We start from the raw sequence: 15,473 nt of genomic DNA, 5'->3' as shown, positions 1-15,473 counted from the left end.
CCGAGCGCTTCCGCTGCGGTGTGTGTCAGAACACGCCCGACGTCCATGCAAACCGCCTGGGGCAAGAGCAGGAAGACGGAACGTAGACGTGTAAGAGGACGTGCTCCAAGCCACGCCACGTCCATCCTGCGTGCGTGCGGGCACTGCGGTGCCGCCCTGGCTGCCCCTGCGCCCCCGAGGCCACCTGGCACAGAACACGTGGCTCACCGAGGCCATGAGCCCTCCAGCACCGGGCAGGCGCCGAGACCGGCGCATGGCAGGGAAGCAGCTTCAGGGGAGAGCAGGGCCCTGGCTGCTGCCCAGGGGAGAAAGGCCGGCAGTAGAGGGAGGGGGGGTTTAGTCAGAGTCTTGGGAGCCTCTGAAACAGAATCGGATGAAGAGAAGGATCCTTTTCCGGGCAGGAAACTGCCTTCATGTCTGGCCACATCATCTTCTCGGTGAAGTTTGCCTGTTGGGGCACTCACCTCCTGAATCCCCTGATCTTGTAAAAGACGCCATTGCGGCCGTGTCATCGCCTGGCCCTGCCATCACCTCTCCCTAGCGGAGGACTGTCATTTCTGCCCCAGGACCGTCTGAGTTCACGTCCTGACCTGTCCTCTCCTGCGCCTGCGCCGCTGTACTCCTTGCCTCCAGGCGGCCCCTCAGAATGAACCGAGACCCTGACCTGGCCGGGCCACTCCCCACCGCAGGCTGTTCCGGCTCCAGGTGAAGGTCTAACCGTGGCCCTGGTCCCTTCGGCCTCCTCACCAGAGCTCCCTTCCAGAGCACCTGGCCTTGCCCACGCTCTGCCTCTGCCAGGAAGGGCTAGCTGCCTCCCCGCTCGTACCAAGCCCCTCACCAGCCACCTCCTTGAAGCCTTCCAGGGCGCACCAGGGAGGCAGCTGGCCATGTTCTTCTGCATGCAGGACTCCTCTGGAGCACCAACCCCGTTTAATTCTTTGTCTCACTACAACCTTCTAAAAGGCAGATCACGCGTGATGCCTGGTGCCTCGCAGCCACTCAGGGTGTGCTGTGAGAATGAATGCGATCAATGAGTCTGTGCACAGGTCAGGCAAGATGACCACTTCCACGTGCTCCCAGTGAGGGACCCTGCTTCCAACACAACGGCCTGGGCCCCAAGGAGAGGTGTCGCCCTTCCAGCGAAGCCAATCACCTGAAAGGCTGGCAGCTGTTGGGGGCCTCGCTGTGGCACCCAGTGATCAAAGTCACCGTGATTCGTGTGGCCACACAGGCAGGGATGCGTGTTCTGGTAGTTCCCAGAGTATTCTGGGAACTAGAGCTGGGAAGATTTCACGTCAAAGAAGAGAATGGACTGTTGGATTAAACAGGTATGTACTTTGGTGCCTTTAATTTGCTACAGACGTGGGAGTCCCCAAGGGCTGGGCAGTCGATGGTGTTCCCCAAACTCCGTCTGACCACAGGGCGCTGTGGACCCCACTCTGGGAAACACTGGCCCAAGTTGGATTTTTGCCGAATGAGGGACAAAGGACCCAGAACTAAGCATTTGCTTATTTCCCATTCATCGTGGTCGCTCTGAAACATGGAGTCATCGGGATCGAACACGGTCTTTCTCAGAAAAAGGATGTCTTTATACAATCGTGAACTTTTATTGAGAATAATCATTAGCAAAATGAAAGTAGTTGCCTCACAAATGCAGCATCAGAGAGTACTCAGAAATGGATTAGAAAATAATTATATTTTGCCACAGATTCAAATGGAACTACAATCACTGGCTATAAAATACAGCCATACGTAATCACACTGAAAACAAAAATGGAAAATCTTCAAACTCTTTGCCCGGGTGGCAGGACATCCGCAGCCCTCAGAGCCCCAGCGCTGTGATCCCCAGTAGCTGGAAGGCCGCCCGGTGCCGGTGCGGGGTCTCCACGGGCACGTCACCGTGAGGAGGTCTGATTAAACGCTTCTGATTTTCTCAAACAGGACTTCTAACGGGAGGAGTGGCAGTCACAGCACGAGAAATTCACTGGGGCTGCATCTGACGCTTCAGCTTGGAGAGTCGCATGAGGCACTCGTCCCTCCACTGCCTTCTGGCAGCTAAGTGCTCTGGGTCATCAGGAACCTTCATGCACATGGCCTGGGAGAAGGAAGAGGAAAAAAGCAGCATGAAGAGGAAATATTAATAATTTGCCATGAGTGTAACTGATGTCCCTGCTTATGCGAACTGCTCATAGATTGCTTTCAGAGACAAAAGGGTACTAACCCCTCAATTATCATAAGCTTTCTTCCAAGCCTTTAGAGACCTAAGTCCCTGGGAGACACGTCAAGATGGATCACTAGCTCACTGCTCACACTGCTCTTATGGGGTCCTGCTGACGTGATGGCGCCGTGGACAGACAGGGTGAGGAATGAGGATCGCCAATTTCAAGCGCCAACGTCCCAGCTACAGGTGAAGGGCCCCCGGCGGCAGACGTGCGCCTGCACGCTTCTGCGCACTGAGTCTCATACCTGATTAGCCTTCTCAACCGTGTCCCTGGAAAACTCTGGAATGGGTCCAAAAGTCTTTAGGACACGTTTTATGCCTTCGACGTATCTGTCGCAGTAGTTTAACATACCTGAAATTGCAAGAAAACAAGAATCCACAGTATCAGCAAGAATGTTCCGTAACTCCAGACTGAGAAATGTGTTCACAGGGCTTCGCTCTGGGCGCCGGTTAACTACACTCTCCTCTTCCTGTGGACAAAGGCAGGCCAGGCCCGCTGCCTGCCGCTGGCCCGTTTCCAACAGTGTCCAAAACCCGACAGACTCAGCAGCGGGTCAGTCAGCCTAAGAAGTAGCAAGGAAACAACGAAACTGCAGGATTTACAGAAATCTGGCGCTTGGCTCTCCCCTACCCCACAAGAACTGCGTATGATTAATTTAAAATAAAACAATCAGTGCTAGATACTTTTGGAAAAAAAAAAAAGACAGACAGACAAATGCCTTCTGGGTTTGGTTGTGACTGACCTCCACCCACGGGAAGGCCTAAATTCACTGGGTTTCAATTTTGTCTCCAATAGTTCCTCTCCTCTCTCTGTGCAAAAATCCCCCGAGAAGTCGTTTTGAAGGGTAAAAAACTCAAACATACCAAGTTTTCTGACACTAGCCCCTGCGATCAACGGGTGGCTACTCTTTTTGAAGGAAGGGGTCATCATTCCACCTGACGCGAGTGGCCCTTGGCGACGCTGCGCCCGACGCACCCCCAGGGGCCCGGCGCGGGCGAGTCGCCCACCGGCACGCTTGGTAGAGTGCACACTTCACTTTCTATTTATTTGTTCAAACTAAGACAAAATCTAGACCCAAACACGGTTTGTTCCTTTCAGGGTGGGGGACAGAGACACGAGAATTGGACAAGGGGCCGAGAGCCGCGTGCACCCCCGGCTGCAGGCCCGCGCAGCTCCCGAGACGCTCTCGGGCGAATTCGATCTCCCTCGGGACCTGAGCGGCCGTGGCCGCGGGACTCGATCCCCACGCCACGCTTGTCTCTGGGTTACTTTCCACTCTCCGAACAAGTGTTCGTCTTTCACTTTTCTGTGAAATCATTCAAATCTCTGAGGGGCTTTCTGGAACTTTCTTTCCCTACTGCCTTTTATAAAATTTGTAAAGTTTTATAGGGACACTTAACAAAACAGAATAAAATGTGGTGGAACTCTTTACAGTACAACTCATAATCCCCCCCAGTTTGTTCGGGAAACCAGTTAAAATTTCTATCTGGACAGCCAGGTGTGGTGGCGCACACCTGCGGTCCCCGCTACTCGGGCGGCCGAGGCAGGAGGATCGCTTGAGCCCAGCCTGGGCAAAACAGCAAGACCTGTCTCAAAAAAAACACACAAAAATTTCTACCTATTAAGACATAAAACCCTTTCTTTACCATGTGCTCCGGGCTCTCGGGACGAAGAGCCCCCCGTCCGTGGGGAAGGTGAGGGCCACGCCTCGTGCCCACGCCGCCGCGCGGGCTGCGCGTGCTGCAAACATGGGCGCTCACGGTGACGGAGGCTCAGGACCTGAATCTGCCTTTTCACCGCCAAGTCCCCGTAAATTTATGACTGATTTATTTGCAACACCTCCCCTTGCATTTAGAGAGGGATAATTTATTTTCTACAATAATTTTGGCTTTTCTCCACGACAAGAGGAGAACTGAGTGGGAATTACTCTAAAATATTAGTTCAATCAGAAATGGAAAAAACACAAGACAACCCACCTCCCTCATTCCCCGAGTCGGCCCTTCCCGCCGCTCCTACCCCAGGTGGCCGTCCCTGTTTTCCTCCTACGCCTCCAGGCCCCGGTCCCTCGAGCTCTGTTCCTCCACAAACCCTCTCAGGGCTGAGCTTTATAGAAGACGCAGAACCTGATGTCTTCAGGGTACTCGTGTGGAAAACAAAACAAATGCAAAGAAGAACTGATCCTCACGAGATTAGACCATCTCGCTGCTCTCTAACTGGGGTCCTTCAGCTGTGGGCCACCAAGGGCGGGTTTCCCGAACCTGCAGCATGCCCGGTGCACAGGCAGGGTGCCTTCCCGTTCCCAGCAAGGAGCAGGCGCCTGGGGTGGCCTTGACCCGGCCGGGGGACACAGCCCTCTGGCAGGCCACGTGCGCCGCTCTGGGAGTCGAGCTTCTTGCAGAATCCTAGTTGCTACCACACCAGGAGCCCGGTTTTCACGCAGCTTGCGAACCCACGCCTGCGTGAATGCACCCGCTTTTAAGAGACGGGGTTTCACAGATCTTGTTAAGAAACATCGGAAGGGCCTCAAAGCGCAGAGCGGCATCGTCCAACTCCTCCTCTGAGGATCGGCTCGGGGAGGGGGAGGCCGCCGGGGCTCCCTGACCTGGCCAGGCCTGGTCGCCTCAGCCCTGCCGTTTCCCCGGCAAACAGCAGCTCCCGCAAACGAACCAAACCCCCCGGGTAGGCACCCCGATTATAAAGCAGACAAGCGTCTACACGTAAGAAATTTTGCAAGGTAAAATGGTCCATAAACATCCACTTTCCCTGGAGGTGATTTCCAGGGGCTGCCAGATCCTGAGGTACCCTCGTTTCACAGAACACACGCGGGAGGAGAAGCCCGAACAGCCCCGGGGACGAGGCGGAGCGGCTCTCGCTGCTGACCTGCTGGTCTAAAGCTCAGCAAAGAAGCAAACCAGGCAGTGACACTCTGGGTCCCTGGCTCGGAGGTCTCTACTCCACAGCAAAAGTACCCCAACGGTATTCCTCTCTCAGGTACCTGCAAATCTTTCTGGGAGAATTAAAAGGACCTAAGAAAGTAGTAAGTTAAACAAATAAGACAAAACTATATGAATACGACATTTATTAAGGACTAAATACGTGCCAGCCATCCAGCCAAACGCTCCCATCTGGTTCAATTCTCACACCCCCCGCGGGAGGCAGTTACTGTCATGTCCCCATTTCATAGATGAGGAAACTGAGGTGCACTGGGCTTAAGTAACTCGCCCGAGCCAGGGTGGGACCCGGTGACCGGCTCCATAGCCAGAACCGCTATTGTGAGAACTTGTTCTTAAAAAGTAGCCAAAAGGCAAAGTAAGCACACCGGCCTCCTGTTTCTCAGGAACTATTTTATTAGATTAAAAACAAATTCTAAAATATTTGAACTAGTTCTAGATAAATGGTAGCTTTTAAGACTAATAACCACCCTTAACCTGAGATGCTGGCTTTACGAAAACAACATCAGAAAAAAAGAAAAAATTCTCTCAAACTCCAATCTTGATATATTCTGGGTGACACTGTGAAGAATAATGACCATTTCCACTGGTTCTCAGCCAGATCTTATAAGCGTCTGACTCTGGTCTTTGGAATGCTCTGAAGTTGAAAATTACATCCGCCCGGCCTGATCACATTAAGCCAATTAGGTTCTCTTATCATACCTGCTGTGTTTGAAATTGTCACTGCCTCCTTCCTGTCTGCCACCCATTTCATTCTTGGGTTTCTGGTTTCATTGGCCTCTGTTTCTATTTGTTTGAAAGTCAAAGCTGTTCTCAATTCTATCCCTATCAATTTCTCAGGATACCTCGATTATCTTATTTTTCTCAAGGGAAAAAAAAAAGAAAAAAGAAAACCGCGGTGGTAACAGGCAGAGTCTACACACATTTCGAATGCTCACATGCGCTCACCGCTTGTAAGGTTCTGGTTGCGAAACATCTGAAGTTATCCAAGACTTCATTTTAATGATACCTCAAAACTCTTGCTTCACTTGCGGAGGGCGTCTTTACCTTGTCTCCCTACGTTCAGCCTTCATCCTCCCACAGAACCACCAGGCCGGCGCTGGGAGGTGACAGCCCTCTTTCCTTCTGCTCTGCCGGCAAAGCCCGGCGCGTGGCACACCCGCCGCAGAGGACGGGCTGCGTGTGCAGGGCGCGCGGCCGGTCCACTCGGGGACTCACGCGTGCGCCTGCTGTGCACAGCAACATGCCTAGTGACGCTGCCTTGAGTCACTCGTTGGAAAGTATATGTCATTGACTGTGAAATTGAACTACCACTAAAACGCCGTGAAATTACAGAACGGAGAGAGGCCACCAACTCCGACTCCCCCCTCCCTGCAGGAGTTTCCTCTCCACGCCTAAATGTCCCCCAGTGGGCAGCCAGGTGCCCCGCTCAGCTCGCCCACTCACAGCGCGGCCCTCTCTGGACGTCGGCTCCAGTTACTAGAAAGTTCTTCCTGCCACGTACTGAGCCCTGACCTGTGTGCCTGCCATTTCCAGTCTTTTGCCCTGGCTCCACCCCCACAACAGACATGGACAGGCAAACACCTCTCTGGTCACCTTTTTCTGGGTGAGTCTGAGTTTCTCAGGATCCTTGGTGAAATGCAGACTGTGGAGATACATACAACATCCCCTTTCCCTTTCTACACGTTTTCCAGCTTAGCATTATTAATCTACATAGTTGCAGAAGTTTATGACAACACGGAAAAGCAAAAAAGATAATAAAAGGTACTCATAGCTTTGACACCAAGAGACAGCTGGTAATATCTAGAGGATATCTTTCTAGATTTTTATACATAGCTTTTAAAATTTGTTTTAATTACGTACAGGTTTTTTGTTGTTTTTCAAATGATGTCTTCTTTTGGGATTATTTAAAAATCTCACTGATGGAGTTTCATTCTTGGAAGCGTCTCATCCTCCTCAAGGTGTCCGTCTTTTGGAGTCACCCATCACAGGCTCAGACCTACTGCCCCCAGGCCTTCTGCCTCGTGGGGGCGAACGTCTGGCCTGCCCCGCCCCAGCGCCCTGCCCATGGAAGTACCTGCTCGAGGCTCCCTTGCCTTCCGGAAGGGAAACCTAGGGCTCAACAAATCACACTTAGAAGCTGTTCATATTTAGGCAGAAGACATGTCCAGCAGAGGTTCCTGTAGGCTAAGTCTGCCCTCCTAGCCTTTTCTTCTTGCCTCTGTAAATAACTTCCTCATCTTCCTTAGGAAAAGGCAACGTTCTCTTCTGCAAGGCTGGAAGACATGCAGCGGAGTCTGCGTAACATGACCACCTCTCTTCTTCTGAGCCGTCGTCACCTGAGCTCGCTTCACCACACGGGGCCCTGAGGTACACGAATTCCACGTGGATTTACACCTCAGTGCACACAGCTGTCCCAGCCATCATCTCCTGCAGATGCTACTGTCTCTATTCAGTTGTAAGAAAAGGCAAAACTGGACTATTTGCAAGACCCACGAAAGTACTAAATAGCACAGAATTCCCATCTTAGCCCTGAATGCGTACCTTCCGCATTGAGATGCATCGTTTCCAGGGGCCCGATGAACGCATACCGCGTGCCCAGCCCTTCCGACATGACGAGGTCGAGGTCGGCGGGAGACATCACTCCTTCCTGCGTGGAGAAAATGGGCGGCACAGAGATGAGTTCTCCGCAAAGACAATTTCGTTTCCATCACTTCCATCCTAACTTCTTTAGAGCAGGATCCCAAAATACTCTCCAAAGCACTAAACAGGTTGCGTATTCCTCATCTGAAACGCTTGGGACCAGAAAGGTCTCAGGTTTCAGATGGTTTTCAGATTTTAGAATATGTGCACACGCGCAGTATCTTGGGGATGGGGCCCAAGTCTAAACATGAAATTCATTTATGTTTCATAGACACCTTACACACGTAGCCTGAATGTAATTTTATACAATATTTTCAACAACTTTGCACATGAAAAGTTTGTGTACACTGAACCCTTAGTGGCAGAGTGGCCACTATCTCACTTCGGCACTCAAGAAGTTGCAGATTTTGGAACATTCTGGATTTTTGGATCTCGGATATTCAACCTGTAATAGTACGTTGATTAAGTGTTGCATTACAAAACTGTAATATATAATGGGTCCTGAAAAGAGACTATTTTGTGAAATGGCCAAATACCAATTCACCTTTTCCCTCCCTGCAATCCACCCGGGCTTGAAGTCAATTCCTCCCCACCCCACCCTTCAGCCTGCGGACTGCCTGCAGCTGCGGGGCGGCGAGGAAGGGCACGGGAGGAAAAGGGCGGGGGCCTTTCTGGACATCCGCCCAGGACGCGGGGCTGAGATCAGAGCCATCCAGAGCGGGAGGGTGCTCTGTAGGCTTCATCTGCCCATGAGTCCCACCTTGCCAGCTTTTAATGAGTGCGTAGAAAGTGATATTCTTTGATGAAATGCAGCTTAGAACCATGGGTTTGTTTGCCAAGGTGGGGCCCTAGGATCGTCTGCAATGTGAACTGCAAAGCGAGAGGCGGGTCATGCGTTGAGGTGAGGTGTCCAATCTGCCACCTGTGTTACTTGGCCTCGTGGCTTTGGGGATGAAGCAGGAATCCACTGTGGTTCGCTCCCTTTGGGGGTGTCTTCACCGTGGGCATTTCGACTGCCAGCGGGTGTCCTTGAGGGAAGCCGTCCCATTCTGCCCTACGCTTTCACAGGTCACACTGGCAGGCTTCCCGGGGACTCTGCCACTCCAGGTCTCATCTCCTGAGTACCGCCTCTCATAGAGTGCTGCGGGGACAGGCTGCCATCGGCAGCATGGTGGCCCTGGCAGCCCTCAGCTGGGGGCCTGATTCTCCTACTCCAGCGGCACATCCACACGCCTGCTCCCGCTCCCAGCCACAAGCCCGGGCAGGTGGCCAGTCACACCTGTCCCCTTTGCTTGGGCTGTGGGCAAAGCCTCTGCTTCTCCCTGGAAGGGATGCCTGTCGGCCTAGGGCAGGGCCCTGTGGTGCACAGGAAACAGCCTCCCGCCTTGCAGGTGGCCCCTGCTGTCCTGCCACCTGTGGGGCCTCCTGCTTCTAGGCTCCAAAGGGGTCACCCAAGCAGCTGAGCAAGAAACGGGGTTTGCAAGCCCCGTCACCGGCACCTCAGCTGCTGTGGGTGACACACAGGTGGTCTCAGGTGTGTGTGGCAGTTTGGACACCTGGGTTCACCTGCAAAGAGCTCCGTGGCGATGCGAGTGCAGAGGACGGAGCCCAGAACCAAGACGCGGACAGCCATGCAGCCGCGAGGGCGAGTGCCCTTACTGTGGCCGAGCAACTCCCTCCTCAAGAACCGCTTTATTTAGTTGTGGTTGCAGACAACGCTGAGCTGTGCTCCGAAGCGGGGGCGCCGTGTTCCCTGCCTCCAGCACGGCGTGGAAGAGTTCCCATTGCTCCATGCCGTCCCCAATACTTGGTGTCCTCAGGCTTGCTAAGCTGGCAGGTATAATGGTGTCTGCTCGTTCTAAATCATCCTACCATGTGTTCATCCGGACTGCTAAGGACAGCAAAGTAATTTATCCAGTTCACTGAAATGCTGACAGGGGTCACCTCCTTGCACTTCTGATAGCAAAGCTGTAGGGGGGAGGGCGCGTCACTGAGGAGGAATAATCGACAGAAGGCCCCAGGGGATGCCCAGAGCCCTCAGGGAGCAGACGTCCACCCATGGCGTCCTGCCTCCCTCTCCCTGCGCATCCAGCTCTTGGGGCAGGAAGGGTGGCTCTGGCCCTCTCTCCAGGCAGCCTGAAGGCCATGGCTGCGGCATCCCTGCACCCCGTGGACTGAGAATGCTGGGAAAAGCTGCACTGGGGCCCCCGGACACTCCCTCATTCTTGGTTTCCAGGTCAACATTCCAGCCCGAAGTTCCCATTTTCGCATCCAAACTGTGAAGGATGCAGATGCGGAAGCCAGTGCTATTGGGCTTGGCTCTTTTCTCCTAGAATTGTGTATAGTATTTTTAGAGTTGATTTGTAAAGAACCCTTTTTAGGATTTCAAAATACCCCAGAGGTGAGCACCCCAGGGTCACTGACATTTGACATGTAAGTACTGTCCGAGCTAACAGCACCCGACCAGAGCCTGCGTGGGGCTGTCCATGCCACCCCCGATGCAGGGACAGCCACATGCCCTCCCACCCCCGCTGTCCTCTGTCCCCGGTCATCTTGACAAGGGCTGACTTTTTATTAGTGGCAAATCCAGCAGAACAAGTTACAGAAGGAGCAGGATTTGATGTCTTCCCTTCCTCAGCCCGCCTTTCTGACATGTTTTCCATTTTTTTTTTTTTTTTTGGTGACAAAGTCTCACTCTTTTGCCTGGGCTAGAGTGCCGTGGCGTTAGCCTAGCTCACAGCAACCTCAAACTCCTGGGCTCAAACAATCCTTCTGCCTCAGCCTCCCGAGTAGCTGGGACTACAGGCATGCGCCACCATGCCCGGCTAATTTTTTTTTTCTATATAGTTTTAGTTGTCCAATTAATTTCTATTTTTAGCAGAGACGGGGTCTCGCTCTTGCTCAGGCTGGTCTCGAACTCCTGAGCTCAAGCGATCCACCCACCTCGGCCTCCCAGAGTGCTAGGATTACAGGTGTGAGCCACCGCACCCGGCCCATGTTTTCCATTTCTGAAGTAGATTTCTCAAGGCTTGAGTTTTCACCAAGAAGTTAAGTCTGGAGAAAGAAAATGGCCCCAAGTCATTGGGCTGAGAGGCCAGCAGACTAGGATTCCACCCCACTGGGGCAGACGTCAGTTAGAGTTCTCCCTGCCGCACTCGCGGGGTACACGACATTTCCAATTCGGGATATGCTGAAGCTCAAGTTGCTTAATTTTGCCATGGAGCTCAATTCCACCCAAAGCCTGTGACAGCCTGACCTATATTATCATAACAATGACAATAAGTAACGGTGGGGCTGACACAAGTGCTTACATTGAAATGCTGAACTGACAAAGGACTCCGTGGAGGAGGGGGGCGCCCACACCTGTTTGGGGACTGGAACCCAACCCCCCAGCGTCCGGTGTTTCTGAGGTTCAGTGAACATTCATCGGCAAAGCTCTCAGTACTTCCTCCATCTGGCGGTAAAATTCTCAAGGCACATGTACAAAGAAAAGCCCCAATGGTTAAAAGATTCTTAAAAACTCATAAACAGCAATGAACACTAAGATCCCTGTTAGTTCAAAACCTGGTTTTTGTACCATGTCCTGAAAAACCACTGGGTGAGGCGAGCCTAGGCAGAGTGCCAAGGAGTCCCCTTTATTGGAAAACTTCTTGCCTGTATTTCCTTTAGCTACGGGCCGAGACTTACCGCAGTCAACTAACATGTGTGCCTGGCCTGGGCAGAAACTTTGTACCTGGAACGCTGGAGTCAGCGCCCAGCTCAGGGGAACCACAGACTCCTCCATGAAGCAGGAGAAAATTCGAGGTAGTCAGTGAAGCACTCGATTACTACGGTACAACTTGTAAGTATCACCAAGGTTTAGGGATGTACCAGTCAGGGTCCTACCAGGGAGACAGAGACAGCAGGACACACACAGACTGATTTTGCAGACCTGGCACATGCCACCGTGGGGCTGGCAGGTCGCAGCCCACAGGGTGGACCGGCAGAGCAGGCCGCAGCTTGGCAGGAGCTGACCCTGCAGTCCACAGGCAGAGTTTCTCCTTCCTCAGGGAAGCCTCGGTTCTGCTTTTAAGGGCTTTCAACCAATGGGATTTAGCCCACTCAGATTGTGGATAATAATCTCCTTTACTGCAAGTCAACTGAGCTACAAAGTACCTTCCCAGCTACAGACTGCGCTTGCCTGAACGGGGGTGCTCTAGCCTGGCAAGCTGACCCCTCAGGGGTATTGCTTGTGGGGTGGGGAGAAGAGGCAGCAAGACAGGTCTGATGACTAACAATAGCAAGAGGTTAAAGGGGACCATGCTACTTGCTCTGGTCTTTGCGCCAGACCCAGAAGGAGGGGAAGGCAGGTGGGTCTTGCAGGGTTGGGGCATGTGATATTTGACGCGTGGTCCCCTGTGACCATTTCCTCTACTGATCACCAGCCACACAGAATTATCTTCCCTTCTCCCCAATCATCCTATTCTTACATGTCTTTTTAATTCATGTTTTTGCATGCCTCTGTTTTCATTTCTCATTTTCCCTTTTTTCAAAAACTAATTCCCAGCTTTTGATATTCTATTTTGTTTTGTCCTACTTTTCCCCACACTTGATGCTGAATTTTCATGTTTTTCTTGTGCAAACGCTGCTTTAACTTTACTACCATCACCACCACCAGGAACTCAGACTTGCCACCCGGGAATCCGGACCAGGTTTTATGCAAGTACTTCCCCACCCTCCTCAAGCAGAGCCGTCCATTGTCTTAACTGAGAAACAGCAGAAAGCTGAGAGTCAGGAGCCGGAAGAAGTTCTGTCTTAGGCAAGCGTCAGACGATGAAACGCAACAGTGAGAAGCAGAGTACTGTGCCTCTTCAGTCCTACAAGGGCGACCTGAAGGCGGTGCCGGGCTGGTTGCTACCGCCCAGATCAGAGGCCAAGGAGAAGCGACTAAGGGCAGCGAGTCCACCTGACTCTTTAGTTGGAGTAAGGATGGACCACAGTTCAGCCTCAGTGACTGCCTGGTCTCCAGAGATGTTCCGGGATAGACTGGACAAGAACCACCACTGTGTGGAAATGACTCAGCAGGAGCCGGGGTGCCGGACCGTCCCTCTGAGAAACGCCCAAGCCTGGCGGCCCTGCAAATGGCACGTGGAGTGGAAGAGTTATAGGTCAAGTTTAAATCGAGAACCGGCACGAAGATGCATGAGTTTCTCCTGAGAACCTAACTGGTCCCACGAGTCAGTTCCCTCCATTGACATCTACTGTATGCACACGTTTTCGTCTCTGCACTCGTCACTGAGCACCGCTTCTCCCACGTGTGACACGAATAGGCTCCAGAGCAAGGGTGAGAAAGATCTGACCCCACGGTCCCCACCCACGCCGCCTTCCAGGGAGAAGGTGAGGCCGATATTAGCTCCTAATAAGGAGAAATAAAAGACTGCTAAGTGTTGCCCACTGCTGCTGGCAGGCTTGCGGTCGGGCCGTGAGCTGCCCGGTCTGCTGCCAACGCTTACAAGTTTTCTTGGAAGTAGGACACAGACATTCCTGCCGAGTGACTCGGGCAGGTTTTGCTGACTCTAGGAGAGTTGTTTGAACACCACATCGAACTGATGCAACAGGACACTGAATCATGCCCATAAAACACCCATCCCGTCAAGAGCCTTCTGGGAGGAGGCACAGGACTCAGCTTGCGGGGGAAGGTGAGAAACGCCGGTGGACACACCAGTCAGGCTGCTGGGAAACGTGGGCGGGCGAGAGGCGGGTCTCACCTCCGGGAGGCGTCTTGGCTCCGCCAAGTCTATCAGGTCGTGAAAATGCTACTGGCAGGGCAAGCCCACTCCTGGGAATGATTCTGCAGAAAGGCCCCGAGAGAGAGACCGTGTGTGCAGAGGGCCCACTGAGGCATCATCACGGCAGAAAACCCGAAACTGTCAGACCTTGAAACAACCCCCGGTAGATTAGATCGAGAAATTTTTAGATTAAAAAAAGACCAACGAAATGAAATATCATGAAACCATTAAAATTGAACACACAAATGTGAGGGATGTATTCATAACAGAGAATAGACAAAAACACGGAAGAACTGAAGCAGTTTGACTTAGGCTAGGGTAAACATAGGTGTTTACTTTCCCTTTGAATTTTCTTCAAAATAAAGTTTAAAATAGAAACAAACCGAAAAATGGAAGGGAAAGAGAGGAAAGACTTTGCCTTCATAAAAGGGATGTTCCAGAGCTCTTTAGGCCCCAGTGACAGTCCCTGGCGCTTTTTCTTGGCACGCTTTGTGACAGTGACTTAAGGAGGAGAAACAGTATTACAGAGTCTGAAAGAAAGGAAAGGTCTTGACCTTAAAAACAAACAGCGACGGAGAGAATCCATCCTTTCGTACGGAAGTGCATTCACTACCGTTCCGGAAGGGCAGTGATGCCTCACCTGATGGGTCCTCTGGGAATACAGTTTAGGACAAAGAGGTCTGAACCGAAGCGTGGAAGTGCCCACTCCACAAAAAAGAGCAGCACGAGCCCTGTCTCTGCCCCCCCCATACTTCCCCAGGGGGCTCCTGGCTCCCACCCGCAACAGGGGGGAAGGCAGGGAGGCTGCGGCTCCCGCAGGGCAACGGGCCGCGCAGTGTCGTTGGTCGCGTGCACACTCCTTTGCCTGTACTTTTGGGGACTCCTTCTGCCCTCCCATCCCTATTGCAGGCCCACGGCCCCTGCCCGTTAACTTCGGAGCTTCGAACTGAGAGGCTGAATCCATCACCGACAGGCACGGCCGGGCGCCTGCTGGGGGTGATTGGTGTGAGGTGCTACAGCAGCAGCATTTTTATTTACAGGGTTTTTGGAGTTGTTATCATACTGGCATAGAAGCTTGCAGGGGCTTTGGTTTTTCGTAAATGTGCATGTGGTTGAGGTTGTTCTTTATGTTTGTTAATAGGGATATAGTTGTCTCTAAAATAATAAATCAGCAGTTATCTCTTTTCCACAGGGTTTTGTTGCTCACCCATGTGACTACTCAGAAAATGGCCACCCACAAAATAAATGCTATCGTAAAAACGGTCTGCTTCTCACAGAGAATCCCTGCTAGAAAGTTCTAATTAGCTGATGATTCCCAGTCAGCACGTAAAGCAGTCTTCGTTGAAGACTCTCCTGTGGTTTGCTACATAGCTGAGATTTCCAGTCCTAGTTTTAAGACACTGAATACTTCTGGTATCCCAAAAGAGATGTGAAAATTGATAAATTCGCTTGTAGTTAAAAGCACAAACATATCCAAACAAACGCATGAAGCTCGTCGACAGGAGCGGCGGACTGGCCCCTGGAAGGCGGGGCCACGCGGTTTCCCGGAGCAGGGCGGCGGCGGCGGCGGGGCGCTGTGCAGAGCCGCGGGCTGCGCCGCCCGGAACGTGTCCGGCGGGAAGACGCCAGGTGGGGTGGAGAGTTCCAGCAGACGCCGGCGACGTGTGTCTGTGCAACTGGCGGCAAGAGTTACATCGAGCCACCGGCTGGACACAAAGGGAAGTTGGAGGAGCCGAGAAAGACCCAACCGCCCACCCCCTACCCTACACCCCTGGCTGGAGTTCCCTACATTTTATGTATTTTAAAATTTAACCTTAAAAGTTTAGGATTTTTTTTTTTTTTTAAAGAAACAGTGATCTTTGAGACACACCTTATTAACTGAAACAATT

At 52.3% G+C, this 15,473-nt stretch overlaps 1 protein-coding gene across 1 annotated transcript in view; it reads right to left on the bottom strand.

The window, feature by feature from the left end:
* Window positions 1-1,611: 1,611 nt before the first annotated feature.
* Window positions 1,612-15,473, bottom strand: part of CRYL1 (crystallin, lambda 1) — a 126,487-nt gene continuing 112,625 nt past the window's right edge. The window contains exons 5-7 of the mRNA XM_012641732.1: window positions 7,718-7,823; window positions 2,467-2,573; window positions 1,612-2,095 (exon numbers count right to left, since the gene is read on the bottom strand). Of these exons, the coding sequence (XP_012497186.1) occupies window positions 1,982-2,095; window positions 2,467-2,573; window positions 7,718-7,823 (327 nt within the window). The 3' untranslated portion in view covers window positions 1,612-1,981. The remainder of the gene's footprint in view (window positions 2,096-2,466; window positions 2,574-7,717; window positions 7,824-15,473) is intronic.

Source organism: Propithecus coquereli, unplaced genomic scaffold (genome assembly GCF_000956105.1).
Source record: "Propithecus coquereli isolate 6110/MARCELLA unplaced genomic scaffold, Pcoq_1.0 Scaffold168, whole genome shotgun sequence".
Taxonomy (NCBI): domain Eukaryota; kingdom Metazoa; phylum Chordata; class Mammalia; order Primates; family Indriidae; genus Propithecus; species Propithecus coquereli.
Note: the sequence above shows the minus strand (reverse complement) of the source record. Positions and strands in the feature narration are given on the sequence as shown.